Source organism: Diplotaxodon limnothrissa, linkage group LG23 (genome assembly GCF_057381915.1).
Source record: "Diplotaxodon limnothrissa isolate DT_005_m linkage group LG23, D_limnothrissa_male_GT1.1, whole genome shotgun sequence".
Lineage (NCBI taxonomy): Eukaryota > Metazoa > Chordata > Actinopteri > Cichliformes > Cichlidae > Diplotaxodon > Diplotaxodon limnothrissa.
The window spans coordinates 39723848-39739699 of NC_140617.1; the positions used below are offsets into that span (position 1 = coordinate 39723848).

Here is a 15852-nt window from a genome sequence, read left to right on the forward strand (position 1 = left end):
GCCCCTGCTGAGGAAACAGGTGAGCGATGAGTACAGGCTTTGCTAATTAACAGTCAAATCTGTTTTTTAGTTTGCATGTGATCAGTCACACGTGATCTGTGTGCGCACAGTTTCTCATCTTCGGCATTGCAGATGTCTACCATCAGCCCGCATCAGATTCAAGCAGAGGTTTCATTATTGCAAAGCTCTCAGTGTGTAACATATATGGCCATTGTGAGTAATTATGTGGAGTGTCCTTCTTTTTCAGAGCGTTCACCGGAGAGTGAATTCACTCCAGCTATTCCCAATGCCTGCAGTTATGTGATTTATGTGATTTCCCCTGAATGTATTGTCCCATCCTGTGAGCCCTCTCATATTCAATTGTTTTGATGGATCTTCTAAAATAACACCTTTTTCAATAAGGAAATATACCCTTATTATATTCTGTTCCTGCAGGGTTGTTATATTGGTATTTTTCAACAAGTACCCTTGGAGAGTATGGCAGTGTCATTTCTTTAGAGCTCTTTTTTCTCCCCCCTCTCTCGAATGGTTTATTTTATTTTTCACTGCTTTCAGAGATCACCATTTCAGCTCGGGGACTCTCCCGGAGCATCTAGCTTATTTTTAACAAGCAGCATCTTCTTTCAGATAGGAGATTTATCTTCTGCACCTCAAAAATATCCATCATAACAAGTGGCTGCAACTCGACAAGGAACGCCGAGGTTCAGCTACTTTTCAAACTGCATATTAAGAATGAGCGAGTCACCATCTGATCTGCGCGATATGATTTGTCGGCGGCAGAAGTTGCGGGTGCACGACTGCCTGTGTGATGCTTTCCATCAATAAAACGTATAGGACTTTACTATGTGATATTAATGAACAAAGTCAGAGGCGAAAGCCGGACATGAAAACATGAAAGCACAGCGAGGGAGTGATGTGCTGAAGAACATCGATCGGCCGATAAGAACAGGAACACCTGTCAGCTAAGAACAGTAATTTGAAGCCACAGTGAGAACACCATCGCCACAATTTGATAGGTGAGGAGTCGAAAACACGGTGCTGAGGTGTATTTGTAATTGGACAGAGTAGCAACAAAACCATGGCTGCATCCTGCCTTGTTTACAGGCACATGTTAGGAGTGCAGTATTACTGAGAGGCTTCTATGTTAAAACTCCCAAATATATAGCACAAATAAACAGATTTGCAGAAGGGTGCAGTTAACAACAACTCAATGCCTACCTCAGTTCAGGTACTCACAGATACTGTTAGCTATTTTTATTGAGGCTTAGCGATTGTATTACAAGGGGCATTACTAACTATACAGACAGCTTTAGGTTGTCATTATCTGCTAAGCTTTGGAGTTAGAGTTAGACTAGACCCTGGCCAGTAGAGGTTAGGCTAACCCTAAGTCGAAACTAATTTAATTCGTCAAACTGGACCTCAATGTCATGGTTGTGGTCTTTGTACAATTATCTGATGCATAGCATGCCATTAATTATACTAAAAGCCCATTCAAGAACCAGTTTTGGCGAGTAATAGTCTGTTCCTTATAACTAATTCGCTGATATCCGTATCTGGATGGATGCATTGGGGCGGCTCAGGGTGTCTCGGTCAAGGACATTTCGACCTGCGGATTAGGCGAGCTGGGGATCAAGCCACCTACTTTCCAATTAGTAGCGATCCCACAACTACACTGGTCATTTAATTGATTACTGTAGAGAGCCGCAAAAGAGAGGTAGAATTTGGCATCATCATGGTCTCAGTAGAAAACTGACTCCTTAAATTCTACCAACTCATGTTATTCAAAGATGTCTTTACTAATATATCCACTCCCTGCAATACTTTTTGTCATTTGTACAACTTGTCAGTCCTTGTCACTTTTTGTAAAGCTGATTGCGATAAAGTTCATTGTATTGTAGTTCAGAAATTGTCCACTTTTGCTCATCAATCTGTCAAATAGCCCGTCGTAAACAAAATAAAACGATTTTGAACCTACAAATTCATCCAGTTACTGCTTATCCACTTCAGGCCATTATGAGATAAACTGGATAAGCGTGCAGTGTGTCCTAGCTGCTATTGGCTGAGAGATGGGGCACACGCTGCACAGGTCTATCTAAAGGTTCCTGCTCTGTTATTGAAACTACAGTTTTTGATTGAAGACAGAAGCAGATATCTTTTGTTAGAAAGTCTCAATTCACAGTTTTGTAATTCTATAAAATAATGCCACTTAATTTTCATAAAGTTGCAAATTGTGGCTGTGAAGATCAATTGTTCTAATATATTAGTCATAGTTCGTTGTTTTCCTCTTGTTGCGGTTAAACATAATCGTCAGTAAGTGCATCCATCCTGACTCTGCTCTATTTAACCTGCAGCCCTGAGCCAGATGTTTCAGGGCAACAGCTGCTAAGTCCTCCCGTTAAAATAAAAAATCATTTTGCCTGAACTATATAATCTGACTCCCACACAACAACATCACAGGCAACGCACCGTCTTCACTCCCGCTGAGCACCGTACACTATATCTGACGAGTCACATTTTGTACCGTCAGCGCTTTTCGTGAAATCTCTGTGATGAAGGAAAATTGTAGCAGTTTTTTTTGTTCTTTTGTGTGGTGATGGAAACACCTTTCCTTCAGTTGAGCTCACAGTAAGAATTTACAGTAGCCTTTTCTAGTCTATTAACCTGTTTATTCATCCATGAAAATGAAAACTACACAATAAAACCTACCAAGTACTTGATGACAGCCAATGAAATTCCCACACGCTGGACACTTAATTAGATTCACCTTGTTAGTACTGGGTTGGTTTTGGTTATGCTTAAGAAACCAGTTAAATATTGGAGCTTCGTGACATGGTGTGTTGTCTTGCTGGAAGCAGCCATCAGAAGGTGGTCATAAAGGGACGGACATGGTCAGCAACAACACTTATGTAGTCTATGGGATTTAAATGAGTCCAAAGTGTGCCAAGGAAATATGCTCCACACCATTACACCACCAGCAGTAACTGGAACAGTTTTCATTTGTTGTTTATACCGAATTCTGACCCTACCCTCCTAACACCGCAAATGAAATCAACTCCTCAGACCAGTTAATGTTCTATTGTCTAACTTTGGTGAGCCCATGTGAATTATAGCGTTTATTTTCTGTTAATCTCTGGCTCTCTTTCACAGCATGTCTTTTATCCTGTCTTCCTTCTCTCACCCCAAAATGTTGCAGTAGATGGCTCCGCCCCTCCCTGAGCCCGGTTCTGCTGGAGGTTTCTTCCTGTTAAAAGGGAGTTTTCCCTTCCCACTGTCGCCAAAGGGCTTGCTCATAGGAGGTCATTAGATTTTGGGGTTTTTCCCTGTATGTATTATTCTAGGGTCTACTTTACAGTATAAAGCGCCTTGAGGTAACTGTTGTTGTGATTTGGTGCTGTATAAATAAAATTGATTGCCACCTGATGCGGCCATCTGCTGCTGTAGCCCACCTGCTTTAACATTCAATATTATTGTGCAATCACCTCAACTTCTACAGTTTGTTGTGACCAAGTCTACATCTCTAAGTGCGTTTAGTTGCTGCCATGTGATTGGCTGATTAGATATTTGCTTTGAGCAGTTCTACCTAGCAAGGTGGCCAATGTGCAATAAGTACTGTTTAAGTCCAGCAGTTTACAAGCAAATACTGTTTTCATGTTTGATATCATTTACTAGCATAAACAATTTTTGACAAAGTGACTTAGGGAGACTTCTCTCTCATGGTTGTCTAGAATCTCGCACCATGCATGCCATCTGCCCTGAGGTAGTCAGTTACCTTTTCAAAGCTTTAACAGCCGCTGACAACTGCTGACAAATTTATTCTCCTTCCCAGTGCTGCAGAGTTCCCTTCGGCTTCAGTCCAGTTTGAAGACGTTCTTGCCAACCTATCCAACACTTTAAATTCCATCAGTCTGCACTTTAATGACATATCTGCTAATGTATCAGTGTCAGCTGAGCTGGTTCACACATTGATTTTGAAATGTCAGATTCTGTTTAAAAAAAGGACATACTTTGACGCTCGGCCTGCTGCTGTCATCTTTTAATATAGCGATGATTTGGCAGTAAGTAAATCATTTAATGTCATTAATCTATTAAGTTATAAAAAGTCCTTCAATTTGATTTAGTAGTCAAATGGCCAATTTAGCATTTACGCAGCCGCTCTTATCATGGTAGCATCATAGTGTTGGCAGCTTGTCAAGTGGCGGGTTAAAAATAAAAACTGTCCAGCAACTTCTATCATTACCAAAAATGTGTGCAGGTAATAATAATTATTAAAACTCAGCATAATTCACAATAATTAAAATATCTTAATGCATAAATACATTAGCATTTCATTACCCTACTGTCTTTTGAAGTCAGCGATTGTTATTGACATTAAAAATGCCTCCATGCACCATCTTTGCATCAGTCTAGTTGTGTCTGATCTGAAGAAACCTGAGAGGAAACATGAGAGGCTTCGAGCTTACGATATATAAAGACTCCAAGATAGCGAAGCTTTTTTTCTTCTTCTTTTCTACATGTGTGACTAACAAGGTTTTCCTCTCAAGTTGCTTTTTCATTTATTTTCTCATGTGGAACTCGCGCTGCATCTTTTCTTTAACGATCTCAAGCTAACAAACAAACACACACACAGATGCACACACATACACGCTTCTCCTCTTAATCTATGTCTGCTGAAGTGGTCTTTAATGAGGTGTGAACAGAGGACCACAACCCTCTCCCTTCCTCCCTCCCTCCTCTCCCACTATTTCATCTTCCCTCTCTCTCATCACTGAGAGTGACTACAACAGACAGACAGAGCTACAAAGACATAGAGCGAGCGACGCATGGACGGGTGGAGGGAGAAAGGTGATGCTGGAGTTAATGGGAGAGAACGAGGTCTTTTTTTCTGTTTCATTACTTCATCCCTCCATCCATCATCATGTGATCATAGCGAGAGCAGATCACAAGGCCTCTGAGGCATTTTCTTTTTCTTTTTGGTAACCCAACATACCCTATAAATACATGATAATTTGTAGTATATTAGGTAATTACCGGTGGTAATAAGCAAGTAATATGTAGCTAAGTACATAGAATACTACTGGGTACTTTCTAGGAAAATAGGCAACCAATTCTTTAAAAAGAATTATGGATGGTTCTGTTATCCATCAAGCACAACTGTAGTTAACCAAGGTTGATGGTATTTGGCTTGTTCCACAACTCTTGAGGAGCCAAACAAACATATTTGTTTAAAAATCACCTCTTTAAGGTTTATTTTATGAATCTGCTGTGCAAAAGTCTAGTTCATTGGTGTCGAACTCCAGGCGTTGAGGGCCGGTGTCCTGCAGGTTTTAGATATTACCCTGGGTCATCAAATGATTAGTTTATTGCCAGGCCTCTAGAGAACTTCAAGATATGTTGAGGAGGTAATTTAGCCATTTGAATAAGCTGTGTTGGATCAAGGACACATCTAAAACCTGCAGGACACCGGCCCTCGAGGCCTGGAGTTCGACACGTGTGGTCTAGTGCTAACCCTCATTTTTTTTTTGTATTTTGCTAGGTAAATGAGTAATAAGCACAGAGATTTATTGAAGCAATTCTAAGGAGCTTGAAAGTCAATATTTGATGTGACCACCTTTATTCTTCAACACAGTCTAAATGCTCTTTGGCAAGTTTTCTTGTCATTTCTTTAAGTAGTCTTCAGAAATAGTTCTCCAGGTTTCTTGAAGGACATTCAAAGATCTTCTCTAGATGTTCGACTCCCTTTTCTTTTGTTCTCCGTCAAGATGATCCCGCACTGCTTCAATAATGTTGAGGTCTGAGCTCTGGGGAGGCCGATCCATGACTGACAGTGTTCACTGTGTGGTTTTCATATGTTTTTACTACATTGTCATGCTGAAAAAGTTTTTACCTAAGATACACTTTGCATGGTGGATACCAATCTGTTGGTACCTTTCTGGGTTTATTATTAAATCAATTTTGACAGGATCTCCGACACCACTGGCTGAAATGGAGCCCAGAATCATAACAACCTGACCTCCTTTATACATATTGATCATGATTTTAACCAAACATCCATGAGACCTGTTGCTGCTGATTGTCAGTCCAGTGCTTGTGTAATTTGGCCTGAACTCTTTCTGCCTGATGTCCTCGCTTCTAATCAGACTATTTCTAATTAGATTTTGGTAAACAGTAGATGGATCAACTCAGATAAATTTCTCAGGTCCGTGTCAGTTCTTTGTTAGATTTTTTTTTTTTTTTTACTTCAGACAGAGATTTTTAGTCCTGTCATTTCATCTTTTATCCTCCATTTGTCCAGTTTCCTCTAATTATACAAGGACACTGTGTGCCATGCAGACATGTTTTCAAGTGATAGCTCTTTGGGAATCCAGTTGTTGGTGTGAAAGTATTATTTTAAGTCTGTCAAACTGTGTTATTTTTGGTTTTTTTCATAGATTCATCTAAAGAAACAAGAAGATATGATGTGTTATGTGTAGATGGTTGTTCATTCCTTAAGTTAAGTTTATTTTTTATGCTTAAATAACCCATAAGTCAGTGTGCAGTTGTTTAACAAACAAACAAAAACATTTCTCTGGTTCTCTGGACCTTCAGAATGCCTGTTGCTCAAGACCACTTTTAAAATATGAAGTCTCCTCTTTGGCTTAAGACTTGCATAGTACTGTAATGTGAGACAGTTGGATAATATGCTCCAATAAATTACTTATTTTTGTGCAGTTTGTGGCCATATTCTCCCATAAAGGGTATTTCAGGTGTAGTTTTTCTGCACTCACCTGCTTTTTCTACCTCACAAAACACTATAATTTACTTTATATGAACGTGATAAGTCTTTGTATTTAGGGGACTGTAAAAGGAAGGGTTACCCATTTTCTCCTCAGCTAATGCCAGCATCAAGCTTTTTAGTGTCGATGTGTGCACGGATGGCTGTGTGCGACTGTGTGTAATGTGCTTATAATATATCTGTGTTTGTGTGCAGGGAAACAGGTCAGCCTGGATGTGTTTCTAGCCCCCCGGTGAAAAGCCTGCCCACTCCCACTCATAATAACCCACCACAGAATTATGGTTTTGTATTTGAAGACCAGCCAGCTTTACTAATGCATCTCAACTTTGTGTGTCTGTGTGTGAATGCGCGTTTGCATGCCTTCCAGCATGTTGGGATCCCACTGACGAACAGCATATCAGTAGCAGCGTGCCCTTGATTTCAGTGAAGGGCAGTATTTCTACTACAGTTAAAGAGCCTTCTCCTACTTTGTTAACTTTAGCTTCGAAATGGTTCCGCTTTTGCCAAGAATCAACCCCGTGTTCTCTGAGCTTGTTAAAAATTACATCGGCACTTTGATTGCCTTCCAGGTTTGGGATTTCACCTTGAACTCGTTCGGTGCAAACAGCAAATCAAAACTAGCCTTCACATTTGAATTTAAGCATGACTTTTCTGCGTTTAAAAAAAAAAGAAAAAAAGTCAAACCACTTAAGTGCAAGTTGAGTGAGTGAACAACGTGTCATGCCCCTTTAACTGAGACTGAGTGGACTAATCCTGTTTGCCCAGTAATCATGAAGTTCAAAGCTGCAAAGGTCAAAGGAAACTTCCTCGGCTAAAAAGTAGTGAAATGGTAAAATTACATACAAAATGAAAGTGTTAATAAGTCTGTAATCTGGCATATCTCGTTTCCCTTCCTTAAAAATGGCTTCTTGACAGCCACCCTTCCACTGAAACCATTTCCGATGAGGCTTCAGTGAACAGTAGATCAAATGAAGGTGTATCTCTCAGGTCCTGCGTCAGGTCTTTGCTGGATCTTATTTCTGAAGGATGTTACTTTCAGACACTGTTCATCTCTTGTAGATAATTTTATAGGCCTCTAACCTTTTGGGTTTTTTATTAAGGATATACTGCATGCTGTCAAAATGTGTTGTCTTTTGCATTTTTCATAGATTCAGATAAAGAAATGGAAAAAGTTGTATCTGTCGACACACGCTGGTTTATCTTTGAGTTAGGTACTGTTTGTATTCATGAATGATTCAGTGTTAAGTGACTTTGAAACCAAACAAAGAACAACAATATTCCTCTGAAAATGGTCAGGTGCAAGGAAGAGAAGCCAGTGTCCAAAAAAAGTTTCCTCGAGACCATCTGAATTCCTTGGAAACCAAATGTAAAGAAAAGAGTGGTGGCCAAGGTGCACAATACTGTACAGTAATATTCAAAGATTGATATGATCTTTCAAATAAAATCAAGTTTTGAGTTTGGTCCCTAGTTAGAAAACCCCAAGTCAGTATATACGCAGATATTTCCAGAAGTATGTAGACCTTGAGAATATTTGAACAAACATATTCAGAAGCTAATTGGCTGTAGAGAGCACATTTTCTTGACTTTAAAATAATGATTAGAAATTAATTCTCGCACTTTTTTTGCTGTGTACAGCTGTATGAACGCCACAGGGCAAACATTTTTGGTATTCCTGGTGCTGGTGCCAGCAGGACTCTTAAAGCTTTCAGATTTTTCCAACCCTGTGCTACATTTTCAATTTTCGCATCCTGGCAATCGATTGTGTAACTTCAGTAGCTATCATGGTTTCCTACCTCCAGGTGTTACTGGAGGCAGTAGCGAGGATTGCTTCTCCATAATGCAAAGCTCGGCCAATGAAATTTCCAGCAGCTGAAAAGAAGAAGTGCTTGCAATATTAATTTGACACAAAATTGCTCATGCAGCAGCGCAACAGAACAGGTCTTTGGGTTTGATTGGATCTTATAGATTTGAGTAATTATGACAAAGTATTGTTTTGGTTTTAATATACAAACTACAGTGTACAACTGAAGTTACACAACAAATGCACCTTACAGTAACAGCATATGCAGTGAGCTGTGGCTCCATGTTTGATGTTTGTATCCTCGGCTCAGTTCTCTTTTCATGTTTCTATAAATACATTCCTATGCACCATCTCCTCTCCTCAGAATCAGCATTGTCTTACAGAAGACAAACCATCGGAGTGGAAAAAACTCACTTCTCTTTTCATGTCATAATGAAACAAAATAATCTAAGCATATTTCATCAAGAAAAAGGTAATTAAGGTAATGAGGTTTTTTTAATTTTTTTATACAGCATTGAAATATGCCTGGCACAGGCATAATTTGCTGCGGACCTTTTTTTTTTACAGTAATTAATGACCTCCGAGGCATTTTCCTGCTTTCATATTGCTACTCATTGCATGAGCGTTTCTTTTTTTTAAGGCCACAGTATGGTTTTGTCGGTCAGTTGTTGTGACATTGGAACTCTTATTCCTTTTTTTCCTTCTAAAATGATGCTTTCAAAATGTTTTTCTCCCGAGAGTCCAGCCATCCTCTTCAGATTAAATCGACTATATAAAAAATAAAATGAGTCAATCAAGTCATTTTTGCTTTTTCGTTGAAAGTGCACACTTTACTGGGCAAGAACATCTACTATCCTTGTAGATGCTTTTCTAAGTAGTGTATTTATTTTCTAGAGCTGAAAAACCTCTTAGGGAGGAGGCAGGGATGGATGAATAGGGCAACAAGTTATGAGGCTTCAGCACAGGAGACATTTTATAACCAACCCAACTTAACCCGATAAACTCGGTGAGGCGTCAGTCACTACAGGCTTAGAGGATCAGTTAGTGACCCACAATATCTGGTCACCAGGGGAAAATGTTTATTGCCAACCTTTCGGCAAGTGGTTACTGGAGCTTGCTAGTATTGGTTACGTGAAATCGATGAAAGATGGTGCTGCATCACAAACTGTGTTATGATTACTTAGGTCATGAGGAGATGGCTACAATCAATAATAGTTTGCATGGAAGACACTTGCCTCTGACACCTGAGCGGTAGTGAAATTTAAAAAAGAGCGGCAAACACTAGAGAATGTTTTCCTTCAAAAAGAAAAGTCGTCCTACCCTGAAAAGGGCAACTTTTGCTTTGAAGGCAAATTGTCTCGGTTTCCACTTCCTAACTAGTTGGCCAGTGTTTGCAGACAAGTTGGAGTCTTCTATACATACTGTGGCGACAGCGGCAATCTACTAGTGACCAAAGCAATAAGATATTTTTGCAGTATCTCATAATATTTTTCATCCAGCCACTGTCTGCAACCTCCAGCAACCACTCATCAACTTGTCAGGGAATACATATTTTTCCGTAACAGCTGCGGGGTCTCTGGGCCTGTGTTAGTAAGGCCTAAACAAACAAATCCATAGATGTGGCAGAACAGGAGGCAACATTTTGTAATTATTTGAGTGACCTTTGTAACTTTCACTGCAACTGTAAATCTGCATATTGTCTGCTGACATTTTACATTATTGTGCACATGTTCACTATTAGAAATAATGGCTTACGTAATAGCATGAATCATCACAGAACATTATCTCTTTTTTGGTCATTATAAGCCACTTATTCTATTCTGCTTCACCAAGCTACTACACTACACAGCCACCTAGAGTTTGGGGTCAATGACTTCCTAATTCCTTTTTATTGATGTAATAGTTTGAGACAAAAAAAAAACAATCATTGTGCAGGTGCTGGACAGTGACCAATCCAAAATCTAAAACTTTAAATCCAGACTTTGGTCATGCAGACAGAAGCTATCCAAACTAGGTTAGCATGTGGTAGAAAATAAAACTGACAGAGTCTTTCATGAAGAAAAAATGGAAAAGAAATGGAAACTAGGAAGAGAAAAGAATCACTAGGACCACAAGAGATTGCTGTAAAGGTTAACATTAGGAGATTATAGATGATCTGGTAATAGTAAAGTCATTAACTGAACACATGTAGTAAATTAGAGGAAAAACAAACAAATGGAGAAAGTAGATGTGAGTGTTATAGAAAATGTCAAAATCATGACATTTGATAGTGTTAGCATATACAGCAAGGCTGCGTAGCACAGACCTGTTAATTAGTCCAAAGTAACAGAAATTAAGTAGTTAAACCTCACTCACCAAAACCAGAGTGCAGACTTATTCAAGGGTCAGTTTGTTCACATAAAATTCATGTTATTTGTCAGATTACACAGAAAAACACGTAGTGACGCAGACAACTGCCAGCTACAGCCCCTGTGTCAGGGTCAATCTAACGTTAAGCCTTAATAAAATTAAAATCTGTTACTTAATAACAGAATAAGGCAGAAATTACAAATAAGTACTTCATAGTGACAGCCAAAGGAGGAATGCGCTACCACTGTGGATGCTAATTAGCAACAACTGTTGACCACAAGCTCCTTAAAATAAAGTGTAAGCACTATTTGTTACAAAGCTATAGATACTAATAAGAAACTTCCATGTACCAAGTGATATAAGTACCAGTTACATCACCTGCTAAAATGGGTGATGTAAAACTATCCTTTTCTTGAAAAACGAGCCAAATACTTCGACCAAAATAGTATAATTTTTATAATGTGTTTTACTGGCCTCGTCAAGACAGAATCTTGCCTGCAGCATCAGTGAGAAATCATTTTCAAAGGGTTTTGAGTTGCATCATAAAGCTCCCAGCTGCTATTTGCTGCTCTACACAGAGGCCAAATGAAGATCTGAGTGCCCACGAAGGATCGGTTGTTGGGATAACACATTTTATGATACCATCTCGCGTTGTGCTGAATTATATTACGTGGGATTTCAGCTCAGTTTAAATTTCCCAAAAACTCGCCTCCATCTTGTCGATCGACTCTCTAAACCCAGGCTCATTTTTCCCAGGTTCACCTCAACGATCGCTGCTGCAGTCAAACCGCAACTCATTTGTATGGAAAAAGAAAAAAAAGCCTCAACCCTCCGAGTATTTCCAAGCGTGCAAAGATAGAAAACCTCTCCGATGCCACTTTGAAGACTAGAACCAATTAGGGAATCATTATAATGAGGAGCCTCTAAGTGCACGTCTTTTGTTACTCAGCAGCTGTCTAATTGGAGTTGGTGCATTTCGAAGGGAGTTGGGACCGAAGGCTGTTCTCGTGTCAAATGTGATAGGCTTTTAAATCAGCAACGTGCTCGTGGCTGACATATTGATCATTTATATCTCATTGCTGGTCTCGGGCGGTTTTGTTTTTCTTAGGTTAATTTTAATATTACCGCTGTTGCTGTACTGTAAGCATTTGTGAAACTCCCGTGTTGCAGTCATTATGAGCTGTACACAGCTGAAAGGACAGCATCTCTTCCTGCAGCTCTCGACCTTCCCGTGCCCACTGCAGCTGCAAATGTTTTTGTTTTGTTTTTTTACCTGACATTACACGGTGTTTTTGGAAATGGTTGAGTAGCTGCACAGCCCCTGTATATACAAAACAGCTTGTAATGTATTCCGTGTTGGCACCGTATCGTGACTTACTCAAAGAATGAGTGGCATTAGTACTGAAGTAGCTTCTGCTTTGAAAGCATGCACACTGATATTTAAAGCTTTGACTGGGTAATTCATCCTTCTTCTCCTTCTTCTTCTGTCCACTATTTAAATATATATATTTCCATGTGTTTGCTCCCATTTAAAGGACGCTTTTATTGTGGTCTTTAATGAATAAATCATACTCCCACAGTCCACCGAGGAGAAAAGATGTGGAATTTAATGCGCTCTCTCTTTCTTTCTGTTTGTGTTTTCACAGCTCCCCTGACAGACAAGCCGCCAAAAATCCTTTTCCCTTCAGAGAGCCAAATGAGCATCATAGAAATGGCAATAGGTAAGAAATCTCGTTTCATTCCCTACAGTGATCGCTTGTTTTATGAGGATACAGTGTCGCACTAGCTTGCGCTACACAATGGCATTGCTTCAGATTTCTAGATTAGCCAGTTGGCGCTTCAAAGTAGGTCCTGTTCTACTTTACTTTAGCTTTGGTTTTTTGGAGTGATGTGCTTATTTTGTCCATGTAGGATGAAAGTTTTAGAGTCAGATATTATTAGGTAACAACCCCAATGGTAGTTTCTTAATTTGTAGTGTAATACTTGGTAAATGTCGCCTTGCTGTTGCTGGGGATATTCTGCTCTTCCTCTATGAATATGCACCACATTGTTTCTCTTGGATACAATATTTTTTATTGAGGAGTTACTTCTACGTATTACCACTTTGCTTTTGCTCTGTTCTTTTTTCTTCAGTATCTATCAGGCAATTAATGTTAAATATAATTAGCTTTTTTCATGTTCTACATTAAGGTTTTGAGTTGGCAGTATGATCATAGCTGATAAAATAGTTGTTAAGTTTGTTGTTATTGACCGCCACTGTTTTTGTCTAGTTGCTCTTACAGACCATAACACATTTCTGCCTGTTAAATTAACGCTGTCCGTTATCATTTCAGATGGGCAGGACTGCCTAGCTCCAACAATAATGTTAACACTAGCCATAGCTGCTAGCCCCTATCCTGATCATGACTTGCCAGAGAGCTAATAGTTAAATGGTAATGTTAACACCAGCTTGGTCAATATTAATGATAACAGTTTCGTCGTTGCTGAAACAGGAGATTTACAGGCCCCTAGAAATTTCTCACAAAGACAGGGGTGTCGGTCTTTAAGTTGCTTTAGCAAGTTTGTTCTGCTGCTGTTCAAGAGTTCAGCTGCTGGTGGTGGGAGGGGCTAGGGATAAGAGGGACTGTGTGCCTGTCTGTCTGTAGCTGCTGTGTGAAGTCGTGTGTCTGCAGGAGGAGGAGGGAAAGATGTCATTGTTGGTATAAACAGCTTTGCAAATGAATATCTAATTTTTAGTACCAATTATTATTATCTTAGTAAAAATCCCACTCTGTATAATTGCCTCCTATATTACCCATGGTATCAGAAAAGTGCCCTCTTGTTTTCAGAATTGTGGTATAGAAAGCTACTGGAAATATCAGTTCTGGTGACATCCCTACCAAGCACTGTTCAATATGCAATATTTCAATTAGGTCTTTTTACTTTCCTGGCCCTTTTGTGAATGGACCTTGAGTTTTTATCAGGAAGGATAGAAGATAGAAAAGGATGAGTCATTTATCACATCTGTATATGAAAAAGAAAGTGATTCACTTGGTATAAAAGCCGTGTCCGCTGTGTTTCTTTCTCCTCCAATCCTATGCCTTTTCATTGTATTCACACTCATCACATCTATCTTGGTTATTTTGTGCAACACTGATGCAGCTTGTGTTTGTTCATCTTTAATGAGTCAGTACATAATCTCTCTTCGTATCATCTTCAGTGTATTATGTTAGCAGCACTCCAAGTGATTGCCTCCAATTCCGCCTCATGTGGCCGCCTCGGTACCTTTCATTCGCCTTACCAGCTTTGGATGCAAGGGGGGCTCATGGGAAAATTCCCGCTTTGTGCCTTATTGGGCAAAAGCTCGGCTGTTGGTGGAAGAGAAAATGGGTCACGATGGAGGCTTCCTTTGAAGTAAATTTGTCATGGGCGATGAACAAAACGGTCTCGCAGAGGTAAAACGTGGCAATGGGAAAATAGGTGCAAGTCATTGTAGCCTTAAATTGATGATGGATAAAAGTCTCCCTGGTTTTCTTCATCTGATTAAGTTTTCTTAGTGGATAATGATGGTTTGCAAAATCCATTACCTGATAGCTTTGAGAACAGGCAATAAAGGTAGAAAAGATATGTTTTTACTAAACTGTACTTTTACTGTATTTTTCATCAAAAGAATATTTTGAGCCCTTCATTTTCACTGCTAATTGTACCAGGCTGCATTTAAAGGGCACCTATTATGCACATTTTTGAGCACATGCCTGTAATAAAGTAGCATTGCATTATTCAGAATTATCTATCTTTTTTATTATCTGTACAGCAATTCATGTTTAAGCTCCATGAACTATCCCTTTAAGGTAACTCTCTTCTGATTGGCTGCCCCTCATAAAAGATGGTTTGTGGGTGTGGCTTCCGTTCCGTGTCTGTGCCATATTAGGCATGTATGCGCTCAGTGATGTCATACAGAGCCAAAAGTGGAATAAACAGTATGAAATTTGAGCTTTTGGCTTATATAATAATAATAATAATAATAATAATAATAATAATAATAATAATAATAATAATAATAATAATGGATGCATTTATATAGCGCTTTTCGGGGCCCTCAAAGCGCTTTACAATTCCTCTCACATTCACACACTGGTGGAGGCAAGCTACAGTTTAGCCACATCGGCAACCTTCCGGTTACAAGACAAACTGCCAACTCTTTGAGCCATGATCGCCCCACATATATATTACTTATTCATACTCTGACTTCATGATTTGAATCTTTCCATGTTTCATATGAGAATCCTGCCACTGTAACAGCATGAAAGATCCCCTTTAAATTTGCATTTTAGTTTTAACTGGTTAAGGATTAGCCAGAATTCTGTAGGGTTTTTTTAATGCTCCTCACCCACCTCTGCACCCTTTGATATTCTACACAGAGTCAGCAGCACTGTGTACATAATATATGAACACCTATTTGATTCTCTGCCAGTACAAGCTCCTATCACTTCTTCTCAGTGTTGGCCTAGTGCGCTTTTATCATCCACAGAGAGCCCAGTCAAACCCAGCATATCCTTTCAGGGTTTATGGCAGCTCGGGTGGAATTTTATTTATTTATTTTTATTCTTTCTTCCATAAAATATAGAAGAGCAAATGGCTTCAGCTGACAGTTAATTAGGCAGGTGAGACGGGGAGAGCGACGAGAGTGTGAAAAGGCAAATGCGGAGATACACTTTTCAAGCGCTCGCTGCGGAACTCGAGGGAAGAACGGAGAGAGCAGAGGGATCTGTGGAGTGGGGGTCCCAATTAATCAGCATGCACTTTCCATTCACTTCTCTGTCTCCTAATGGATGTGCTTCCTCAGTTATAACTGATTAAATTTAAAATGCTTGATTAAAACATGTTGTGTAAATGCTCTTCTCATGCAGGCCCTCAGTGGGCATGTCTCTCCGCTGCTTTCTCTGTGGGA

The 15852-nt window shown here is 39.5% G+C and overlaps 1 protein-coding gene across 2 annotated transcripts in view; it reads left to right on the forward strand.

Moving 5' to 3' along the window:
* Positions 1–15852, forward strand: part of LOC146608654 (interleukin-1 receptor accessory protein-like 1-B) — a 308683-nt gene that overhangs the window by 169947 nt on the left and 122884 nt on the right. For both annotated transcript variants that reach the window (XM_085347253.1, XM_085347254.1), the window contains exon 5: positions 12569–12643. In XM_085347253.1, the coding sequence (XP_085203379.1) occupies positions 12569–12643 (75 nt within the window). The remainder of the gene's footprint in view (positions 1–12568; positions 12644–15852) is intronic.